The 20,572-nt window shown below is 69.8% G+C and overlaps 1 protein-coding gene across 5 annotated transcripts in view; it reads right to left on the minus strand.

The window, feature by feature from the left end:
• The window catches only part of TNK2 (tyrosine kinase non receptor 2), a 46,073-nt gene that overhangs the window by 1,371 nt on the left and 24,130 nt on the right, over positions 1-20,572 (minus strand). For 4 of the 5 annotated variants that reach the window (XM_075004159.1, XM_075004157.1, XM_075004154.1 and 1 more), the window contains 12 exons: positions 19,963-20,140; positions 19,678-19,748; positions 17,441-17,644; positions 16,965-17,117; positions 16,500-16,777; positions 16,092-16,218; positions 15,796-15,942; positions 14,959-15,053; positions 8,503-8,697; positions 6,516-6,607; positions 5,877-5,921; positions 1,926-3,178 (listed from right to left, as the gene is read on the minus strand). In XM_075004159.1, coding sequence (XP_074860260.1) covers positions 1,926-3,178; positions 5,877-5,921; positions 6,516-6,607; positions 8,503-8,697; positions 14,959-15,053; positions 15,796-15,942; positions 16,092-16,218; positions 16,500-16,777; positions 16,965-17,117; positions 17,441-17,644; positions 19,678-19,748; positions 19,963-20,125 — 2,823 coding nt within the window. In that variant the 5' untranslated portion in view covers positions 20,126-20,140. The remainder of the gene's footprint in view (positions 1-1,925; positions 3,179-5,876; positions 5,922-6,515; positions 6,608-8,502; positions 8,698-14,958; positions 15,054-15,795; positions 15,943-16,091; positions 16,219-16,499; positions 16,778-16,964; positions 17,118-17,440; positions 17,645-19,677; positions 19,749-19,962; positions 20,141-20,572) is intronic. The other variant, XM_075004155.1, reaches the window with a different exon arrangement.

A 20,572-nucleotide genomic window follows, 5' to 3' on the forward strand; every position in this document is an offset into this window, starting at 1 on the left:
CAAGGGCAGGGCAGGACGGGCAGCGGGTGGGCAGGCAGCCCTGGGGCAGCTCATTTCTCTCCCTGCTGGCTCTGAGGCAGCCCGGGGCCACGTGCTTGGCCTGCGCAGGCAGGTTTCACATGCTGTGGCTGGAGGGACCGTCAGCCACCCGCGCAGACTTGCTGGGAGGCAGCGCCACAGCCACCCCACTTACGGATGGGGAAACTGAGGCACGGGGGGGAGCAAATTGCCTCCTTTGACTCAGTGCCAGGAGGACCCAGGAGTCCTGAGCCCTGGCCACCTGCAGTGACTGGTGGGTGCCCAGCTGGGTCAGCAGGGAGTGGGGTGGTGTCCTCAACCTGTGGCTCCCTGTTCCCGCCCCCCGCCACTCCCCATTAGGCCCCAGAAGCAAGAGGCTGCAATCTCACACGGGCCCAGCAGGCGGCGCCCCAGGTCTTCAAAGTCAGTGGCCTTTACACCTTGGGCTGCCCCAGGGCCCCACTTCCTGGGGAACTTGCCAGAGCTGGGGCCTGGCCATGGGGCTAAGGGGGGGACCTGGGGCTGCAGCAGGCAAAGGCAGGGCAGCGTGCTCCCTACGGCGTGCGGAGGGAAGGGCTCGAGTCGTCCCCTGCTCCCGGCAGCCCCCAACATGCGTCTGGCTCTGGTGCGGATCTGCTCTCTGCCCCTAAGAGCTGCCCCCACCCCATCCATGCCATGGGGAGCTCCGCTCCACCCCCTAGGTGGCTGCACTGTAGGCCCCAGCACACTGGCTAGGGAGATGCCCCCCTCGCGGGCGGGGCAGGACACCCCCAGCGTGCCCCCAGTTGGGGGCGCACAACACAGCAGACCCCGTTCAGGGTACAGCAGAACCAAGGCTGACAGCGGTGGGCCATGGGTGGCACAGGGCACTGCCGAGCATTCATAGCGCCAGGGAGCGACCCCGCCTATCCAACGCCTGCCCCGGGGCTCCTGCCCACGCCCAGATCCCCCCCAGGCCCGACTGGGGAAACAAGGCGCAGACGCAGCCCCAGGACGCCAGCGGAACCCAGGAGTCCTGGCGGCCAGCCCCTCCCGCCAGCTCAGTGGAGCCGACAGGACCCAGCCCTGCCAGCTACAGGGGTGCCTGGGTCAGGGCTGTCTCTGTTGCCCTCCTGCTCCCTACCCCAGGTGCTCTGCCCTAGGATGGGCTCGGGGGGGCGGCTGGGTCCGTGGGTGCTGGGCCCAGAGGGGCTGAGTGGGGTAGCTGGCACGGAGCTCAGCTCAAGGGCAGAGCCCCTGTAGGGTGGGGGGGCGCTAGCCGCAGGGGGTAGCCCGGACCCCTCTCTCAGTACCCCTGGCACCCCAGGCACATGGAGGCAGGTGGCTCTTAGCGGCATGGCCCTGTGGGGCCAAGGCCGTTTCACCAGCTACCCCCAGGCAAGGCGGCCTCCCCCTTCGCTGGGCAGAGGGAGCCACACAGCCAGCTCGAACTCAACACAACGGAGTTAGGCCTGGCGTGCCGGGTGGGGGGAGCTGTGGAACCGGCCCGCGGGGCACCGGGAGGGTCCATCCAAGCAGCATGGGCCTTGTGGGTGCACTGCCCCACAGGAGTGGGACAGGCTGGGTCGGATGCTAGCACCGGCCAAAGGGGCTGGAGTTTGGGTCCCACTGAGTGTGTTGGGCACAGGGTCCCCACCTGGCCAGCACCACCCAGACTGTGCTGTACAGGACTCCCCCATGCAAGGGACTCAGCCTGTTCTCACCCACTTCACTTGCCTGCTAGGCCTGCGCAGAGTGGGGAAACTGAGGCACGAGGCCAGGCCACGCCCCAGGTGAGGCTGCAATCTGCCTGAGGCGTGAGCTCTGCTGGGCTAGGCCAGGCCAACCCGTAACTGCGGCAATGACCCATGTGGCTCCCAGGCTGTGCCCCAGTTGCCCCCCTCCCCGCCGCCCGAGGAGCCACTCACCAGCCGCACTTTCTCGGCGGCCCGGCAGCCTTCGGCGCCCTCGTAGCCCGTCTTCTGGAGGGTGCCGGGAGCCCGGAGGGTGCCAGCGCTGCCGCTGGCGGCCGAGCCGTCGGGGGACTGCACCATGGGCCGCACGGTGGCGGTGCTGACCACGCGGGGTGCCGGCTCCTCCTTGAAGAACTTCTCGTACTTGTCCAGGTAGGCGGGGCGCTCGGGCAGCAGGTAGTAGTGGGTGCTGCTGACCTTGCGCCCGTCCCGCACGATGGGCAGGATGCAGGGCCCCTTGGTGCCCTCCTGCTCCTGCGCCAGGACGAGCTTGGGCGTAGCGTACTTGGGGTCAGAGGCAAAGCTCTGGGTGGTGGGCATGGCCTTGCCCGGCGAGGTGGACAAGCAGCAGCCCAGGGCCAGCGGGGAGCAGAGCCCGGTCCTCTGCTGCGGGGAGCCCACCGGCAGCGCCATGGGGCTGGGGGTCCGGGAGGTGGGCTGGGACAAGGGGTCTCGGGGCGGGAGCTGGGGCGGCCGGTCCTCCTCGCCCCCCGAGGCTGGGGACAGCTCCCCCGAGCGGCGCCCGGCCTCGCTGCGGCGCAGGGGCCGGGGCGGGATGGGCACGCGGGGCGGGACCTGTGGCTTGGCCTCGCCGGGACCCCGAGGCACGTGCAGCCGCTCCATGCACTCCTGCTGCAGCGCCTGGAAGATCTGGGTGGTCTGCGCCGGGCTGGGCTGCACGGCCCCGCGGGGCGGCAGGAAGAGGTTGTCCTCCAGCGGCGGCGCCGCGCCCCGGCCGGCCCGGCCGCCCGCCTCGGCGCCGGTGATGGCGCACACCTCGAAGTCGGCCTCGTCCTGAGCCACGTCGTCGTAGGCCGGCGGGGGGGGCAGCGGCCGCGCGTCCCAGTCCACCACCGGCGTGGGGTGCAGGGGCCGGGGCAGAGCCCGCGTGGGGCTCTGCGGCGGCGTCTTGTCCAGCAGGGAGCAGGCCTCCATGGCCAGCCTGGCGAGAGAGGGGGCGCCCGGCTCCCCGACCGGCGAGGGGGTGGCGGGGGGCGGCTCGTCCCCGAAATCGATGAGGGGCGCCTCGCTGCAGGACTGGTCCCCGGCCCGGCCCGGCTGCCGCTCGCCCACCTTGGTGCCCGACACCCAGGCCGCCGGCTTGGCCAGCTTCAGCCCCTTCGGGGGGACCGGCTTCCTCAGGCACAGCCGCTTGAGGCCAGCCGACAGTGGCTCGTCCCCCTCGCTGACCGGGTCGTAGGAGGGCTCTGGAATGCAGAGCCGGGGAGCTCAGCACCACTGGGCGACCCCCAGGCAGTGCCCCGCCCCACCCGGAGCCCTGGGGAGACCAGCACCCCCAATCCCCAGGGCCCTCCCCAGCCGGGCCCACCCGTGCCTGCTGGGGCGGGTAACACTCGCGCCCGACCCCCAGCCCCTGCGACCCCCTCCTGGTCTCCCCTCTCCTCCCCGCCCCCCAGCTCCCCGGTACCCGTCAGTCCCGACCCACGGCCCCTCCTGCGCGCAGCCTGCCGAGTCGACACGGATGATACGGACAGCCGCTGGCATTCAGCGGCTCACTCCTGACCTGGGCAGGATGTGACCCCCGGCCCCTGCTGTGTCCCTTGGCCCCGGTTAAGGGCTGCCAGGCTGACGTGAGCCCCGCTTTGCCCTAGAGGTCCGGGGGGTACTCAGCGCCTGCACCGCATGCGTCCAACGCCCCCGCCCGAGGCCTGGGCTCTGCTCCTGGCCTGGCCAGATCTCACCGCAGCCCCTGCCCATCCAGCAGCCCCTCACCGGCTCAGTGGAGCAGAGTCCAGCCCAGTCACAGCCTGCCAGGGAGCCGGGGCTCAGTCACCGGCAGGTGGGAGGGAGCCCCAAGGGCTGGCACCAGGGGAGCCTGGGCGCGGGGCAGCAGAGCGCTCACCCTGGGAGACCAGCCCACGCCCGCCAGGCGCGATGGAGGTGAGCGGCTCTGCCGAGGGCGGGGGGCGCCGGCTCAGGGCAATGCCAGGGGCACAGAGCCGCCCTCACTGGGGCTGGCTCTGCCAAGGCCCAGCACTGATCAGGGCAGGAGCCTGAACTCACTTGGGCCCCTTGATGGCATGGGGGAGGCACCTGAGCAGGGTCTGCCCTCTCTGTTCCCTCGGGCGTCTGACTGTGTGTGGGGGGCTGGCTGGCAACATGGCCCCCAGCGCCCCAGGGTGACCGGCAGCCCCTGGCACTGACGGTGTCTGTGTGCGGGGCTGGCTGGCAACATGGCCCCTGGTGCCCCAGGGTGACCGGCAGCCCCTGGCACTGACGGTGTCTGTGTGCAGGGACGGCTGGCAACGTGGTCCCTGGTGCCCCGGGGTGACCGGCAGCCCCTGGCACTGACGGTGTCTGTGTGCGGGGCTGGCTGGCAACATGGCCCCTGGTGCCCCAGGGTGGCTGGCAGCCCCTGGCACTGACGGTGTCTGTGTGCAGGGACGGCTGGCAACGCGGTCCCTGGTGCCCCGGGGTGGCCGGCAGCCCCTGGCACTGATGGTGTCTGTGTGCAGGGACGGCTGGCAACGCGGTCCCTGGTACCCCGGGGTGACCGGCAGCCCCTGGCACTGATGGTGTCTGTGTGCAGGGACGGCTGGCAACGCGGTCCCTGGTGCCCCGGGGTGACCGGCAGCCCCTGGCACTGATGGTGTCTGTGTGCAGGGACGGCTGGCAACGCGGTCCCTGGTGCCCCAGGGTGACCGGCAGCCCCTGGCACTGATGGTGTCTGTGTGCAGGGACGGCTGGCAACGCGGTCCCTGGTGCCCCGGGGTGACCGGCAGCCCCTGGCACTGACGGTGTCTGTGTGCAGGGACGGCTGGCAACGCGGTCCCTGGTGCCCCAGGGTGGCTGGCAGCCCCTGGCACTGACGGTGTCTGTGTGCAGGGACGGCTGGCAACATGGCCCCTGGTGCCCCAGGGTGGCCGGCAGCCCCTGGCACTGATGGTGTCTGTGTGCAGGGACGGCTGGCAACGCGGTCCCTGGTGCCCCGGGGTGGCCGGCAGCCCCTGGCACTGACGGTGTCTGTGTGCAGGGATGGCTGGCAACGCGGTCCCTGGTGCCCCAGGGTGGCCGGCAGCCCCTGGCACTGATGGTGTCTGTGTGCAGGGACGGCTGGCAACGCGGTCCCTGGTGCCCCGGGGTGGCCGGCAGCCCCTGGCACTGATGGTGTCTGTGTGCAGGGATGGCTGGCAACGCGGTCCCTGGTGCCCCAGGGTGACCGGCAGCCCCTGGCACTGATGGTGTCTGTGTGCAGGGACGGCTGGCAACGCGGTCCCTGGTGCCCCGGGGTGGCCGGCAGCCCCTGGCACTGACGGTGTCTGTGTGCAGGGATGGCTGGCAACGCGGTCCCTGGTGCCCCGGGGTGACCGGCAGCCCCTGGCACTGATGGTGTCTGTGTGCAGGGATGGCTGGCAACGCGGTCCCTGGTGCCCCGGGGTGACCGGCAGCCCCTGGCACTGACGGTGTCTGTGTGCAGGGACGGCTGGCAACGCGGTCCCTGGTGCCCCGGGGTGGCCGGCAGCCCCTGGCACTGACGGTGTCTGTGTGCAGGGATGGCTGGCAACGCGGTCCCTGGTGCCCCGGGGTGGCCGGCAGCCCCTGGCACTGATGGTGTCTGTGTGCAGGGACGGCTGGCAACGCGGTCCCTGGTGCCCCGGGGTGGCCGGCAGCCCCTGGCACTGACGGTGTCTGTGTGCAGGGACGGCTGGCAACGCGGTCCCTGGTGCCCCGGGGTGGCCGGCAGCCCCTGGCACTGACGGTGTCTGTGTGCAGGGACGGCTGGCAACGCGGTCCCTGGTGCCCCGGGGTGGCCGGCAGGCCCTGGCCCTGGCGTCTCGCTGTGGGGAGCCAGCGGCTCCCAACCCCCAGCAGCAAGCTCCCCGCGCAGCCGGCCCGGCAGAGAGGAGACAGGAGAGGAGGAGGCAGAAGCAGAGGCTGACTTACTGGTAAGGAGCAGGCTGGGCTGTGGCGGCCGAGGCGGTGGCTCCCCTGCAGGAGAGGAAAGGCCCCAGAGGCGAGAGGAGGGTTAGTGGGCCAAGCGCAGAGCTCAGTAGCAGGGAGTGCAGCAGGAGGTGCTGCCGGGCCCCAGGGCAGCAGAGTGGAGCTGGCCCAGCTAACGCCGGGTTTCTCCCACACGTCCCAGGTCAGAGGCCAGCTAGGCCAGAGCCCCACTGTGCCGCCTGGTGGTGGGGGGCAGCGGGCATGGGCCACCGCCGAGTCTCCACCCCCTACTCTCAGGCCCCCTGGAAGAGCTGGGCCTACGCATCAGAAGCCTGTCCCAGCACTGCAGCAACACGGGGGTCCCAGGGTCCCCACGGCTGCAGCAGCCTCTGCAGGGCAGGGCCACCCCACAGGCCAGGAAGCTGAAGCCAGGTCCCACTGCAGAGCAGGGCAGGAGGGGCTGCGCCGTGGGCCAGGCCCAGGGGCCGGCATGCGACCAGCCTGGTCAAGGTGCAGAGCGGCCTGTGCAGACCGCATGTCCCAGCAGGCACCAGTGCTGGGGCGGGCAGGAGCCGGGACCCTCAGCGGCACCGCACGCTGGGGCTGGTGGTTTGGAGCCGGGAGGACAGCAGCGCAGCTTACTTCTCGCTCGGCCCGGGAGCTGGGTGGGTCTGGCTGAGCTCAGGTCCACACCTAGCAGGTCAGGAGGGTCCATGGGGTTTCCCAAGTAAAGCCTGCAGGGAGAGAAGATGCAGGCAGCTCAGCAGCACGCCCCAGGCCAGGGGCTCGCCCGGCTGGCACCGGGGGGAGCCTGGCACCCGGACACAAGGCACTGTCCCTCTGGACTCAGGCACAGCGGCCGACAGGCTGGGCCCCTGAGCACGGGAGAGCCACGTGGCAGGGCTGGGGGGAGGCTGCAGGGGTCACCCCTAGAGCGGTCCCAGAGACTAGCACAGCCTGTTCGCCTCTCCCAGAGAGCGAACGCCATCTCTGCCAGCCCTGCCACTCCCAGGTACTGACTGTGGCTGCCCCTCAGCACCGCTGCTCCACAGTGGCAAGCAGTCCTTGTCCAGGGGCAAGGCCGAGCACAGGCAGGGGACTGCTAAGGGATGTGACCAAGGTCACACATTGTGTCAGTGGCAGAGGAAGACACCAAGGTGAGGTCCCCTGATCAGGGGCCACTTGGCTTTTCCTGGGGGCAGGGCTGTACACTCGGCTCCCGCAGGCTGCATGCCGGGTGGCACCGAGGGGCCGTGTTCTCGGGGGATTTCACACTGCCCTGGTCCCACTCAGCCCATTTCCAGGGACCCCAAGTTTCCCCCACCCTGTGCTGGCTGGACCGGGCCGATCCCCCAGGAGCAGCCCAGGGCCGGGTGCAGGGCAAGGTGGTGCCTGGAGATGGCAGAGTGGGGCTGGGTGCTCCCTGGGTGAGCCAGGCCAAGCAGGGTGTGATGGGAAAGCGGGAGGGAGGGATCCGGGCGTAGGTTCACTCTCCCTGGGGCTGCGCAGCCTGGATGCCACGGCCCTGCGCTCTGCACCCAGGCAGCGCAGCACGGGGCTGGGCCGGGCCAGGCCGGCCGTGGGAAAGGCTTGGGCGAGATGCAGAGCGTGATAAGGAGAAGCAGCAGAGAAGGGAGCTCTGTGCCAGAGGGCAGCCAGGCAGGGGCTGCGGACAGGGCACTGGCAGGGCTGCGTGAGGGGGCCAGGGTTGTGCAGGGGCTGTTTGTGGTACTGAGGCACCAGCAAAGCCGGTTTGACAGGGGCTGTGGGTCAGCAGTGAGGGGCACCGGCAGGGCAGGGCTGGTTGTGAGGCTCAGAGAGCCAGAGCAGCAGGGTGGGAGGACAAGGGCCAGGATGAGCCTCTGACTTTACACCCTGGGCACCGATTCCCCAGATGATCAGATCTCAGCGGGATGTACCAAGCAAGCTCCGTTCGAGCCCCAGAAGTGGCTTCCCTCCTCCGGGCCGCATGTGGGGACAGGGGCTTTCATGGACACCCAGCTCTGAGCTGACCTCTCCCGGGAGCTGAGCAAGGACAGGAAACCTCACGGACCAGGTCTGGAAACCCGGGAGCCACCGCACGGGGGGCACGTAATGGAAGCTGAACTGAAACGTACGCTGTGAACACGCACAAGCAGCTGGGGGAACCTCCCTGCTCCCTGAAGTGCAGCCACCCCTGGGGTGGAGCGAGACAGCGGTTTAACAGCTCAGAGCAACACCCGGGGGTTTGGGTCCTGCCCCATTAAGGGGAAAGAGGGTCCATCGCAGACAGGTACCCCCAGCACTAATATGATGCTGTGACCCCAGACTCAGCTGACGAACTCCGGCGAGCCCCAGGGGTTAAGGTGGCTGGAAGGGCAGAGAGCCCGCTAAGGCCGGGGACTGGCACCTGGTGCCGAACTGCAGGCCCGGCTGCCCCAGGGCTGGCGTGCCAGTGCACCAGGGGGCGGGGGCAGGTCAGCTACGCACAAACACCTCGTTAGCGTGAAGGGGGGGTTAGACTTTTCGCTCGGCCCTGCAGCTGCGTGGGTCTAGCTATGTCCCCACGTCCCCCCGGAGGGTGGGGGACTCCCCCTCCCGGCTGCCACGGGGAGCAGGGCCATGGCACAGCAGCGGGCAAAGGCCTTACTCGTCGATCTTGTCGGGGAAGCCCCAGCAGTGCTGGGGGTTGGTGTCTCCATGGCCGGTGTGGATGAAGCTGTTTTTCAGCGGCTGGCTGATGTCCTGGGCTGACAGCCCTGCCACCGAGGTCACCGTGTTTCGGGGGAACTGCCCCACCTTCAGGGTCCGCTTGTTCTGACCTCGCCACCAGTAATTCTCCGCCCTGAGGAGCAAGGAGGCCTGTGTAACTGAAAGCGCCCAGCCCCAGCCAACAACCCCAGCAGGACTTGGGCACCACAGGGTGAGCCCTGGGGGAACCCCCTTGGCACACCCCGGCTGCATGACGCCCTGTTCCCCTCCCAGGGCCGAACCAGGAGTCCTGGTGCCCAGTCCCACGCACGCTCCCTTGTCCCAAACTCACGGGATCGCGCATCCAGGCCTGCGCGCAGGCCACAGCCCAGGCAGGGGGTGTAACTGGCCCATCACCGGCCCCGGCAGGGCGGTGTAACTGGCCCATCACCGGCCCCGGCAGGGGGATGTAACCCAGCCCGTCACCCGCCCGGGCAGGGGGATGTAACCCGGCCTGTCACCGGCCTAGGCAGGGGATGTAACCCGGCCTGTCACCGGCCCACGCAGGGGGGCGTAACCCGGCCTGTCACCGGCCCAGGCAGGGGGGCATAACCCGGCCCGTCACCGGCCCAGGCAGGGGGCGTAACCTGGCCCGTCACTGGCCCCAGAGCACTGCCGGGCAGAGGGGTGTGGGGCAGGGCAGCACCCAGAGAGGCAGAACTGGCTGGAAACGACTAGCCAGGACCCCGAGTGACAGACTGGGTGGGGGAGCCTGTCCTGGGGCAGCCCCACCCCCACCCCGCTGGGGACCGTGAGTGGCGGCGAGCGTGTGGCGGTTCGGGCCCCAGCTGTTTCCCTCTAATGGCCATGGGTGCCGCTTGGGACAAAGCCCCTGCTCAGGTGGCAGCAGCGCCCCTTAGTATCTGTGCCCGCCCAGCCTACCCTGGCACGCGGCGAGGAGTTCCCCAGCTCCGCTCCGCTGCAGGGGGACGAAATCGGCCCAGGCCAAAGGGCAGCAATGGCCCTGGCCGGCAGCGGCACCAGATCCTGGTGGCCTGGATGCCAGCACCGCACCAGGCCTAGAGCTTAGCACCCCAACCCGGTGCCCAGCACCCCAACGCTCAGCCCCCCGCCCAGCACCCCAACCCCTCAGCCCCCCGCCCAGCACCCGAATTCCCAGCTTTGCCCACCCACTGGGGCTGGGACTGGGGCACCTGTGACTGGCTGGGACCCCCTACTGACACGTGCGGTCAGTGCGGCTCGGGGAGCCCTGCCATAGGTGATAAAGCAGGTGCTGGGGCTGACCTGCTGTGGCGCGGCCCTGGCAAGGGGGCAGCCCGACATGCCGGAGGAAATGCTGGAGGCCGGTTTGGGGGGCAGCTGAAGGCACCTAAACCACCACAGAGGGAGAACTACGCGCCGCAGAAGGCGCAGGGGCAGGGCCCAGCAGTGAAATGCGGCCAGCTCTGGGGCGGAAGGCGAGAGCTGCTGATCCTGGGACACAAGGCTGCGCTGCTGGGTGGCAGGGGGTTAGGCCAGGGGCTGGGCTGACACCCGAATGCCCCAGGAATTGCTGGGGCACACCATGGGGCCTGCCCTCAAGCTGCTGCCCTAGGACCACACGGGGGCACCGGCTCCCAGGGGAGAGCCCCCCACTAGCCCCCCAACCTGCTCCACAGATCCCAGCCCCTGCCCACCCCCCCACCGCTCAGCACCCCCGACTGAGCCTGCTCCCCGCAGTGCAGAGCCCCCAGTGCCACGGAGCAGCCTGGATCAGAGCAACGTGCCCTTCAGAGCCCCACACCTGACAGCGCCCCTAGTGCCATGGGCACAGCGCCCCTGAGTGAGCCGCCTGCTGCACTGCAGTGTCCCCTGGGCCCAGCACTAACCCCCAGCGCCCAGCACCGACCTCCTAGTGCTCAGCACCGACCCCCCAGCACCCAGCACCGACCCCTAGTGCCAAGCACCGACCCCCTAGTGCCCAGCACCAATCCCCAGGGCCCAGCACCGACCCCCTAGCACTCAGCACTGACCCCTTGTGCCCAGCACCGATCCCCAGTGCCCAGCACCGACCCCCCAGTGCCCAGCACCAATCCCCAGCGCCCAGCACCGACCCCCCAGCGCCCAGCACCGACCCCCTAGTGCCCAGCACCGACCCCCTAGTGCCCAGTACCAATTCCCAGGGCCCAGCACCGACCCCCTAGCACTCAGCACTGACCCCCAGTGCCCAGCACCGACCCCCCAGTGCCCAGCACCGACCTCCTAGTGCTCAGCACCAATCCCCAGCGCCCAGCACCGACCCCCTAGTGCCCAGCACCAATCCCCAGGGCCCAGCACCGACCCCCTAGCACTCAGCACTGACCCCTTGTGCCCAGCACCGATCCCCAGTGCCCAGCACCGACCCCCTTGTGCCCAGCACCGATCCCCAGTGCCCAGCACCGACCCCCCAGCACCCAGCACCGACCCCCTTGTGCCCAGCACCGATCCCCAGCGCCCAGCACCGACCCCCCAGCGCCCAGCACCGACCCCCTAGTGCTCAGCACCAATCCCCAGCGCCCAGCACCGACCCCTAGTGCCCAGCACCAATCCCCAGTGCCCAGCACCGACCCCCTAGCACTCAGCACTGACCCCTTGTGCTCAGCACCGATCCCCAGTGCCCAGCACCGACCCCCCAGCGCCCAGCACCGACCTCCTAGTGCTCAGCACCAATCCCCAGCGCCCAGCACCAACCCCTAGTGCCCAGCACCAATCCCCAGTGCCCAGCACCGACCCCTCGTGCTCAGCACTGACCCACTAGCGCTCAGCACCGACCCCTAGTGCCCAGCACCGACCCCTAGCGCTCAGCACCGATCCCCAGTGCCCAGTACTGATCCCCAGGGCCCAGCACCGACCCCTAGCGCCCAGCACCGACCCCCAGCACTCAGCACCGACCCCTAGCGCTCAGCACCGATCCCCAGTGCCCAGTACTGACCCCTAATGCTCAGCACCAACCCCTTGTGCTCAGCACCGATCCCCAGCGCCCAGCACCGACCCCAAGCGCCCAACAATGACCCCCAGCGCTCAGCACCGACCCCCTAGTGCTCAGCACCAACCCCCAGTGCCCAGCACCGACCCCCAGCGCCCAGCACCAGACTTAGTGCCCAGCACCGATTCCAAGCACTCAGCGCTGACCCCCAGTGCCCAGTACCGACCCCCTATTGCCCAGCCCTGCCCAGGTCACCAACCTCGCCCTGCTGGTGCCCCTGCCCCTCCGGTGAGAGTCCCAGGAGAGGCCTCAGCCCTGGCCGGCAAGAGGGGTATCAGCAGTGACCAGGGCTAGGCCCCCCCCGGCTGTGGAGGGCGGGGGAACCGGGCTCCCTGCCCAGCCGGCTGAGCCCTCGCTTTTCTGGGAACTACCTGTGACTCACGGCAGGCCCAGCTCAACCCTTTCCTGTTTACCGGCGGCCCTGCCTCCCGGCCCAGCCCCGGCCCTGCGCTGGGGCCCAGGATATTGCTCAGCGCCAGGCCCCCCGAGTGAGCTGCTAGCCCCAGTGCCACCTCCTTTGCCTGGGGAAGCTCCCCCCCCCACCCGGCCCAGGCCCCTGTGCGCACCCGCCAGCTCCACCCCGCTCCCCCAGGGGACAGGGACCCCCTCTTCTCTAGCACCCCACCTCGGCCTGTCTAGCCCAGAGCGGCGCCAGGTCCGCAGCCCTTCACATTTACCCCTGGGGGTGGGGCTGAGGACTGCGCACTGACCCACCCAAAGGAGAGAATCTCCCGGGCTTTAAGGTAGGTCCTGCTATATTTACAGAGGGAGCTAGTTCCCTAGGTGGGTTGTAGCCAGGAGCAAAGGAGTGTAAAGAAGGTCTGACTGTACACACAACCCTCCAGGGCGTGTGGGAACCATTCCCCTGCGGGACAGAGCCGGTCTGAGAACAGACAAAACTCGTCACACAGCTCACTGGCCTTCTCCCTGTCGGCTGGCAGCTGCTGACCTTTGTACAGCCCAGAATGCCCCGGGGGAGGCCAGCGGGCGGAGGGGCAGTCACTGTCCCATTGCAGACAGGGAAACTGAGGCGCAATGCAGGTAAATGGCTTGTCTAAAAGTCACCCAGCAAGCTAGCAGCAGAGGCAGGACTAGGACTCCAGAGTCCTGGGTCCCAGCTCTGCGCACACCCCCAACCTCCTCCTGCTGCGCTGGGCCAGCTTTCCGCCAGCCAGCTCCCACGCCAGCCCTCTCCCCGGCACAGCCTGCCCAGCCTGGCCCAAAGCTCCCGTGGTCACAGCAGCAAAGCGCAAACCCCAACTGCTGGGGACAGGACGGTGCCACCACCTGCTGCCAGCCGGGCTCCCCAGCCGCTCAGTGATCCCGCAGCCAGAGCAGCGTCCAGCGAGTGGCACTGCAGAGATGCTTCTCCTCCCTGTGTAACCGCTTCACCCCTCCTGCGGCCTCCTCTCAGGGGAAACTGAGGCAAGCGCCAGGGGCCTCCACCCCGCCCGCTCCCCAAGGATCACTGCAATGATAACCCCGGCCCTGGCCAGCCTGTGTTTCACCTGGGGCATGTCGGGTCTCCCGGGGAGGAGGCGGGGGCTGGAGCAGCTCCTCACGGTGAGCAGGCGGGTGGCCAAGCCCTGCGCCGGGGCTGCCGCGCAGCCGGCGAGTACGGAATCCAGCTCCGGCAGCCGGTGTGGCTCAGCCCAGCCCAGCCCAGCCCGTGATGCAACCAGGGCTGTGCACACACAGACTCTGTGTTAACTACACCCCCCGCCACGGCTCCGCTACCGAATCCCTCCCTGCGTTTATCCGCTGGCCCTCGAGCAAGACACGGTCCCGCCTGAGGCAGCCCCAGGACGACCAGCATGGCCCCCACCGCAGAGGCAGGCGCTGGCACCGGCTTGCGGGCTGTAGGGCTGGTGAGAGGAGCAAGCTGGGGGGGCACAGACTTGGATTTGGGGGGTGCCGGGAGGATTCTGTCTATGTCCCCCGGAGCGGGTGCTAAGCCCATGCGGCGCGTACCCCCCGAAGCTGGCGGGACAGCCCCAGTTAGCCATGCCCCGGGCTGCTCCCTGTCTGCCACTCGGGGGGTCTCCACCCGCTCTGGAGCAGGAGCCCCTGCCATCTAGGTGAGCCCCCTTCCTTTAGCACTCTGACCCCCAAGCTGAGACCCCTGCAGCCCTCCCCCAGCCTGCCCCCAAGCCCTGGGAGCTCCGTCGGGGGCCACCTGGCCTCGGCAGTGCCAGACTCCCAGCAGGAGACCCTAGAGATGGGGGTCTTTCCACCCTTACCCCTTGAGCACAGGGCAGCCGGAGGCAGCAAAGCAGCAAGGCAGACGGGAAGCTCCTGGGGGCTGAGAGATCCCAGCTCTGCCTAGGTCACTCGCATGGTTCCGTGCCTCAGTTTACCCACCGATAAGCCGCCGGCTCAGTGCGCAGGAGGCTGAGGAAGGGGCAGCTGTTCTCTCCCCGGTGCTTAGCTCTGGGAAGCTGTCCCAGCGCAGCCCCGGCCCGGCTTCCTGCTCCAGGCGCTCGGATGAGCGTGGGCAGCAGGCGCGGCCGTGGGGGCGGGGGCAGGCGTGCCGGCGGTGCACAATCGAGGGCAAACTAACAAGTGTGACAGCAGCCGGGGATGTGACTCATCCTGGCTGGAGGCCGGAGAAAGGCGGAGCCGCCGCTTGCACCGTGGGGGGTGGGAACAGCCTCCCCCTAAGGCCAAGCCCTCAACGTCGCAGCAGAGAGACGGGCCCGGGGCTGCCCAGCGCAGGCGCTAAGCAGGGGCTCGCAGGCAGGCGGCACTGCCCGCCGGGTAGGGAGTGCAGCAGGGCACTGGAAGGCAGGACTCCTGGGTTCCACTCCCAGTTCAGCCACGGACTCGCGGGTGACTGTGGGTGTAACCCATGGCCTCACTGTGCCTCAGTTTCCCCACTCGTGACAGAGGGAGGAGCCTCACACCAGCTCTGCCATTGCCCCCAGCCCCGACCTGCAGCCCCTGGGCTCCCACTGCTCTGCTATCGCCTGCAGCCCCTGGGCTCCCCCAGCCCTGCCATCGCCCCCAGCCCCGACCTGCAGCCCCTGGGCTCCCACTGCTCTGCCATCACCCCCCAGCCCACAAGCTCCTCCCAACTCTGTACCACTCCACAGTCCCAACCCATAGGCTGCCTGTGACTCCAGCCCCCTAGTGCTTGAGCAGACCTGACCTGTCCCGGCAGCTGGCACTGCACGGCCGCGCCCCCAGGACTTTGCTGGGCCCCATTCCCGGGTGGCACAGTCGAGGGCAGAAACCGAGTCTGTGCAGTGACAGGCCAGGACCCCCCCCACCCCCACCGCCAGCAATCAGTGCGTGGAGGGAGGGGGTGTGGGGAGTGGGCAGGGGAGGGGCCAGCCTGGCTCAGGGGGAGGGGCCGGCGGTGGCCCCGCCCCAGGGCTCTCTGGACCCTACCTGCCCTCGATGACCGTGATGACGTCGTTCATCTGAATGTGCAGCTTCTCTGGCTCTTCCACGTCCTGCAGGGCCCTCATGTCCGTGGGCTGGGCCTGGCGGGCGAGCGCGGGGGTGAGGGGAGGGCTGGCAGCACCGGGGCGACCCCCCCACGCCAGGCCTGTCCCGCCCCCGGCACAGCTCCCAGCGGACGCGGGCGGAGCAGAGCGGTGCTGGCTGGGCCCCGGGCTGGGCCTGCTGGGATAGGCCAGACACCCCGACTCGGCGGCCCTCGGTGGCCAGGAACTCGCAGGGCTGCAGCCAGGCAGCACGTGCGGCCAGAATCCAGCCGGGGGGGGGGGGCAGCCCCCTGCTCTCACCACCAGGCTGCTCGCCCCCGCCAGCGCCCCACTGAGCAGAGGAGGAACGTCCCCGGCTGCGCACAGAATGCTCCCTGCCAAAGGCCCACGGGCGCCCGCCAGCAGCCGCCTCCCGTCCCTTCCCAGCTCCGGCTGATGGCCCGGGCACAGCCTGGCCACGACATGCGCCATTCCCCTCACCCGGTGACCCCCGGGGCCCTCACTGCCCCCAGCCCCGCAGAGCCTGGGGCCTGGCAGGAAGGGGCGGAGATGGGGGAGCACACGGGGCGCCTTCCAGCCAGCCCCACAGGCCCAGGGGCCTCCCTCTGCACCTCAGCCCAGGCCCCCGCGAGGCCCCAGACTCCCAGGAACCCAATGGGGCCGGACGCTGAGGTCCTGGGATGGGATTTGCAGGCGCTCAGTGCCTGGCGCAGAGCCCCCGGGTGGCACAGGAGGGCAGGGACCCGCCCAGGCCCAGGCCAGGTCCCCCCGGCCCTACCTCCAGCAGGAAGTCGCGCAGGGCCACAAAGGTGGGCCGGTCCTCAGGCTTGTGGGCCCAGCACTGCAGCATGACGTTGTAGACGTCCTGGGGGCAGTCCTCCGGCCGCGGCAGCCGCTCACCCTCCTTGTCGATCTTGTGCAGGATCTGTGGGTGGCCAGCAGGTGCCAGGTGAGGCTCCGGGCAGGGAAGGTGGGGCTGGAGGGGATCACACCTGGGCAGCCTGGGGCGGGGGGCGACTCCCCTTCCCAGAGAGCCCAGGCCCAGGCCATGCAGCACGGGGCCCCCTTTGGTACCTGGCTGCCGCTGAGGCCGACCCACGGCTCCTGGCCGTAGGTGAACATCTCCCACAGGGTGACCCCGAACATCCAGGTGTCGCTGGCGTGCGAGAAGGTCCGAGTCTTCAGGCTCTCTGGGGCACACCTGCATGGAGACGGGCCGAGTTACAGACGCCCCCGGCCCAGCGGAACGGGCCCCCCGCCATCACAGCCATGCAGCTGCCTCCCACGACGGCCGCTTCCCCTCTCTGGGCGGCCCCGGGCAGGCCGCACCCCGCTGCCCCCTCCGGCGCTGCCGGCCCGCACAAGGGCCGTCTGGGCGGCCCGCTGGAGGCAGGGGGGGGCTTGGGGGGCACGGCTCCCCCCAGGCACTGAGCCGCTGCTCGGCACGCGCGGGCGGGCGGATGCTGCCGGGGAGACGCTCACCAGGCGAAGGGCACCTTGCGGTGCTCCTGCATGACGTAGTGGTCGTCGTTCTTGGGCAGCGCCCGCATGAGCCCGAAGTCGCCGATCTTGACCAGGTGGTCGGAGGCCAGCAGGATGTTGCGGGCAGCCAGGTCGCGGTGGATGAAGCGCTTGGACTCCAGGTAGGCCATGCCCTTGGCGATCTGCACAGCGTAGCTGCACAGCGTGGAGATGAGGAAATGGCCCTGGTTCTTCCGCAGCCGGTCCAGCAGGGAGCCCAGAGGGGCCAGCTCCGTCACCTGGCGATGGGGAGGGGAAAAGTCAGTGCCAGCCACGCGCCAGGCCTGGGCCCTGTCCCTGCCCCACGGGGCTCTGCGCCCCCACGGCCATGCGCCAGCCCTGGGCCCCGTCCCACACAGGGGAGCCATCTCTCAGAGGTGGTGCCCCCAGGGCATGGGGGTGACCGTCCCCAAGCGCTGCACTCACCATCTTCATGGGCGGAGAGAGCACCACGCCGTAGAGGCGGATAAGGTTGCGGTGGTCCAGGGAGTGCATGGCGTTCACCTCCCGGATGAAGTCGTCCAGCGCCTCGGGCTGGCTCAGCACGTCCGTCTTGAGACACTTCACGGCTACACTGAGCTGCCGGGAGACAGGCCAGTGAGGGCCCCACGGCAGCTCCTGGCCCCAGGTCGCCCCCTCCAGGCGGGCACCACCACACCGCACCCTGCGGTTATCTGTGCATTCACACGGCCTCCTGCCATGCCCAGCTAACGGCCTGGCACCTGGCTCGATGGGCACCAGCCCAGTGCAGCCTTGGGCTGGGAGAGCTACTCCCAGCTGGGGGGTCGGCAGTGCTGGGACCCCAGACCCATGAAACTGACTCAGCACCGACAGGGAAACCGACCAGGCTGCCGGGGAACTCCGGACCCACCCGCGCCCCCCCGCCGGTCCTGGCCTCTCACCGTCTTGCCGGTGGGCGTGCCCCACTCGCCGCGCCGCACCACGCCGAAGGAGCCGTCCCCCAGCTTCTCGAAGAGCGTCAGGTCCCGCTCGCTGATCAGGCAGGTCAGGGCCTGCTGCCCCTCCTCGGCCGGCGACGGGCTGGGCAGCGTGGGGAGGGGGGCCTGGGGTGGGAACTCCGCCTCGGGCCGCTTCCCGCTGAACACCTGGACAGACAGACAGACAGGCTGGGTCAGGGGCAGCTGGGAGTGGGGGGACGGGAGGAGACACCAGCCAAGCCCTGGTGTTTCCACCAGCATCAAGTGCCCCTGAACACACTTCTGCCTCTGCCCCTCACCTCTGGCAGGGCGGAGCTCGTGGGGGGAGGAGGGGTTAGGGCAGCACAATCTAGTGGTCACAGCAGAAGAGCAAGAGCTGGACTCCTGGGTTCTACCCCCAGCTCTGCCTCCGTGCCTCAGTTTCCCCCAACAGCAGCACCGACTTGTCTCTGCGACAGGCGTCGAGGGCCAGCCTGTGGATGCAGCTGCAGGGGGAGCAGGGGGCAGCTGGTGCAGGGGCAGTACCAGCCCAGAGGGGTCAGGCCCCAGGGCAGGGCCAGCACCTTCAGTGGGACAGGCCGGCCCAGAGGGAGAGGACAGCCAGCCCCGCAGGGCACACCCAGCCTTGTGGCTGCGGTCGAGCAGCAGGTCCGGCCAAGCTGCAAAGAGCCCCAGGGCAGCAGCGCGCCGAGGCCCCCAGCGGAGGCTAGGAGCGCGGCGCGACTCCATGCGCTTCTGCCCTGGGCAGCGGTTTTCTGGCGCCCCGTGCCCAGGAATCCACAGCGGCACCGGCTGCCACTGCTCTGCGCCCCAGTGCCGCTGCCTCCGGGATGGAGCAGAAAGCAGCTGCAGGACAGCACCCCGCAAAGCAACCCGCCCGTCTGGGATGGGACCAGGCGGCCTGGACATCAGCCAGGAGCGGCGCTGGTGGGGGTGTGGTGCCCCAGCAGGGGGCACTCCCCTGCCGGGGTCAGTGCTGAGGTGGTACTGGGGGCTGCGGCGTGCGGGGCGCGTGACTCCACAGAGGACGCTGCTGCCCCCAAGCCCAGCCCCTGGGGGTGCGGGGAGGACAAGCCCCACCGGGTGCCCTGGCTGCGGCAGGCCCCCAGCACTGATTTCCCCGGGAGGTTCAGAAGAAGGCGGCTGCTCTGAGCTGCCTGTCCTCAGCTGCCCAAGTGCTGCCAGAAGCCCCACCCCAGAGGCGGCCGCATTTCGCTGCAGACAGCCTGCGCTACTGCCAAACGGGTTCCAGGTCAGCGCTTATCCTGGGCCCGATTCCAGACTCCTGGCTCCGGCCAGCCCCAGAACAGCTCCTCCCTCAGGCCTCCTCGGCTGACCCTGCTGCGTACTCCTCTGGCCGGTGCCCATCGGCTCGGCTCCAGAGACAGCAGAGACCGTGTGGCACGGCGCTGGGGGTAGGGACGCGTGGGGGAGAACAGAAGCTGAGGGCAGGCAGGCAGCGTGCCTGCCCAGATGCCCACCTCACTCAGGCAGGAGCGTGGCCAGGCCCCCAAATCTCATGGGGCTGGTCCCAGAACGCGCCCCCACATGGCTGGGGCTGCAGATAACGCTCCAGGGCGCCAGTGTGCACAGCAATGGGCAGTGGTGCTCAGCACAGCTGACTAATTAACACTTAATTGGCTCCTTAGGGCACAGACAGATCCCCGGGGAAGGAACTTCCTGCCTGCTCCTTGGGCAGAGCTGCACCCGGCTGCTGCGGCGGATGGCCAGAGCCAGCCAGGCCCTGAGCTGAGCCCCTGCCCTGCAGCGTGCCTGGCACCTCGGGGGGCACCCGCTGGAGCCCTTGGGCCCAGCCCCTGCCATCCCTGACTCGCAATGCCGGACTGTGCGGTCGCAGCCAGTGTCTCCCAGCACCAACGCCAGGGCTGGAAGAGCTCCCAGTGTGGGCCGTGCAGCGGGGGGCGGGGGGGTTGTCATGCAGCCCAGCCCCCTCCTCCCACGAAGGAAACCCCCCTGGGGGTGCAGAAACAGAACTACATTTCCCAGCAGCCTCTGTGCCGCCCACTTCCCCAGCTCCCCTCTGGGGACTGGGCAGAGCCCGGCTCGGGCGAGGGAGGCAGCAGGTGGTCCGGCTGCCCCCGGGCCAGCCCCCAGCCCCCCCTGCCCTGCGCCCAGCAGGCGGCGTGGTGCACCTGGGGTGCGCCGGGGCTGCTCGGCGCCTCCCCCTCCGCAGGCCTTACCTTGCTCACCCACGACTTGCGCTTGCACATGGCTTTCCGGCGCTTCACAGCCTCCCACAGCCGCCGCTGGCCTGCCGGGAAAGGGAGAGGCACGGTGCTCGCCCCACTTCCGCCGCCCGCTGCGGGGCAGGTCCCCCCGCCCCGCCCTGGCCAGCCACGCCCCAGGCCCCGCTGGAGGGGCGCGAACCCTGCCGCCTCCCCGGTGCGGGGCAGAGCGAGGGGCGGGGAGGTGCCCCAGGTTGGGCCGGGTGGGCGGCGTCAGTGGGCGAGGGAGCTCGGACGCACCTGGCCGCCCCATGCCGATCTTCTCCAGGTCCTCATTTTTGACGTACTCGAAGTGCGAGAGGCGGGTGATGTTGAGGTCGTCGCGGAGGCGCAGGAAATACTGCTGCAGCTGCAGCTCGGCCAGCAGCTCCAGCAGCCAGTCCGTGCCCTCCTCCGCCTGCATGCTACAGGGCAGCGTCTGTGGGGACCAGCCAGGGTCGGTTAGGGGGCAGCCTGGCCCCTCCGCCAGCCGCTGCCTGTGCCCCATCTTCCCGCGCCCCCCAGGGTCCTCCCTGTCACCGCAGGGCTGCCGAGGGCGAGGCAGAGCTCCCAGCGGGGAAAGCGGCTGGGCCGGACAGGCAGAGGGGATCTGTGAGTCATGCGTGGCCTGCAGAGGTACTGGGCTCCCTGCTGCCCACGGGGGCTGGATGGGGCGCTGGGAGGGAGGCTGCTGGCGGCTCTGCTGGGGAGCACTGCCAGCTGGCCCCCTCCCCACTTGGCAGGGCAGGGGCAGAAAGGAGCCCCTTTCCCCTAGGTCTGAGCCGCAGCTGGCCTCTCGGCTCTGCCCCCAGGCGCTGAGCCAGCAGGCCGAGTGAGGCCTGCCCTCCTGCCAGCCCCACGGGCCAGGGCC

This window comes from Carettochelys insculpta, chromosome 10 (assembly GCF_033958435.1).
Source record: "Carettochelys insculpta isolate YL-2023 chromosome 10, ASM3395843v1, whole genome shotgun sequence".
NCBI classification, from domain to species: Eukaryota; Metazoa; Chordata; order Testudines; family Carettochelyidae; genus Carettochelys; species Carettochelys insculpta.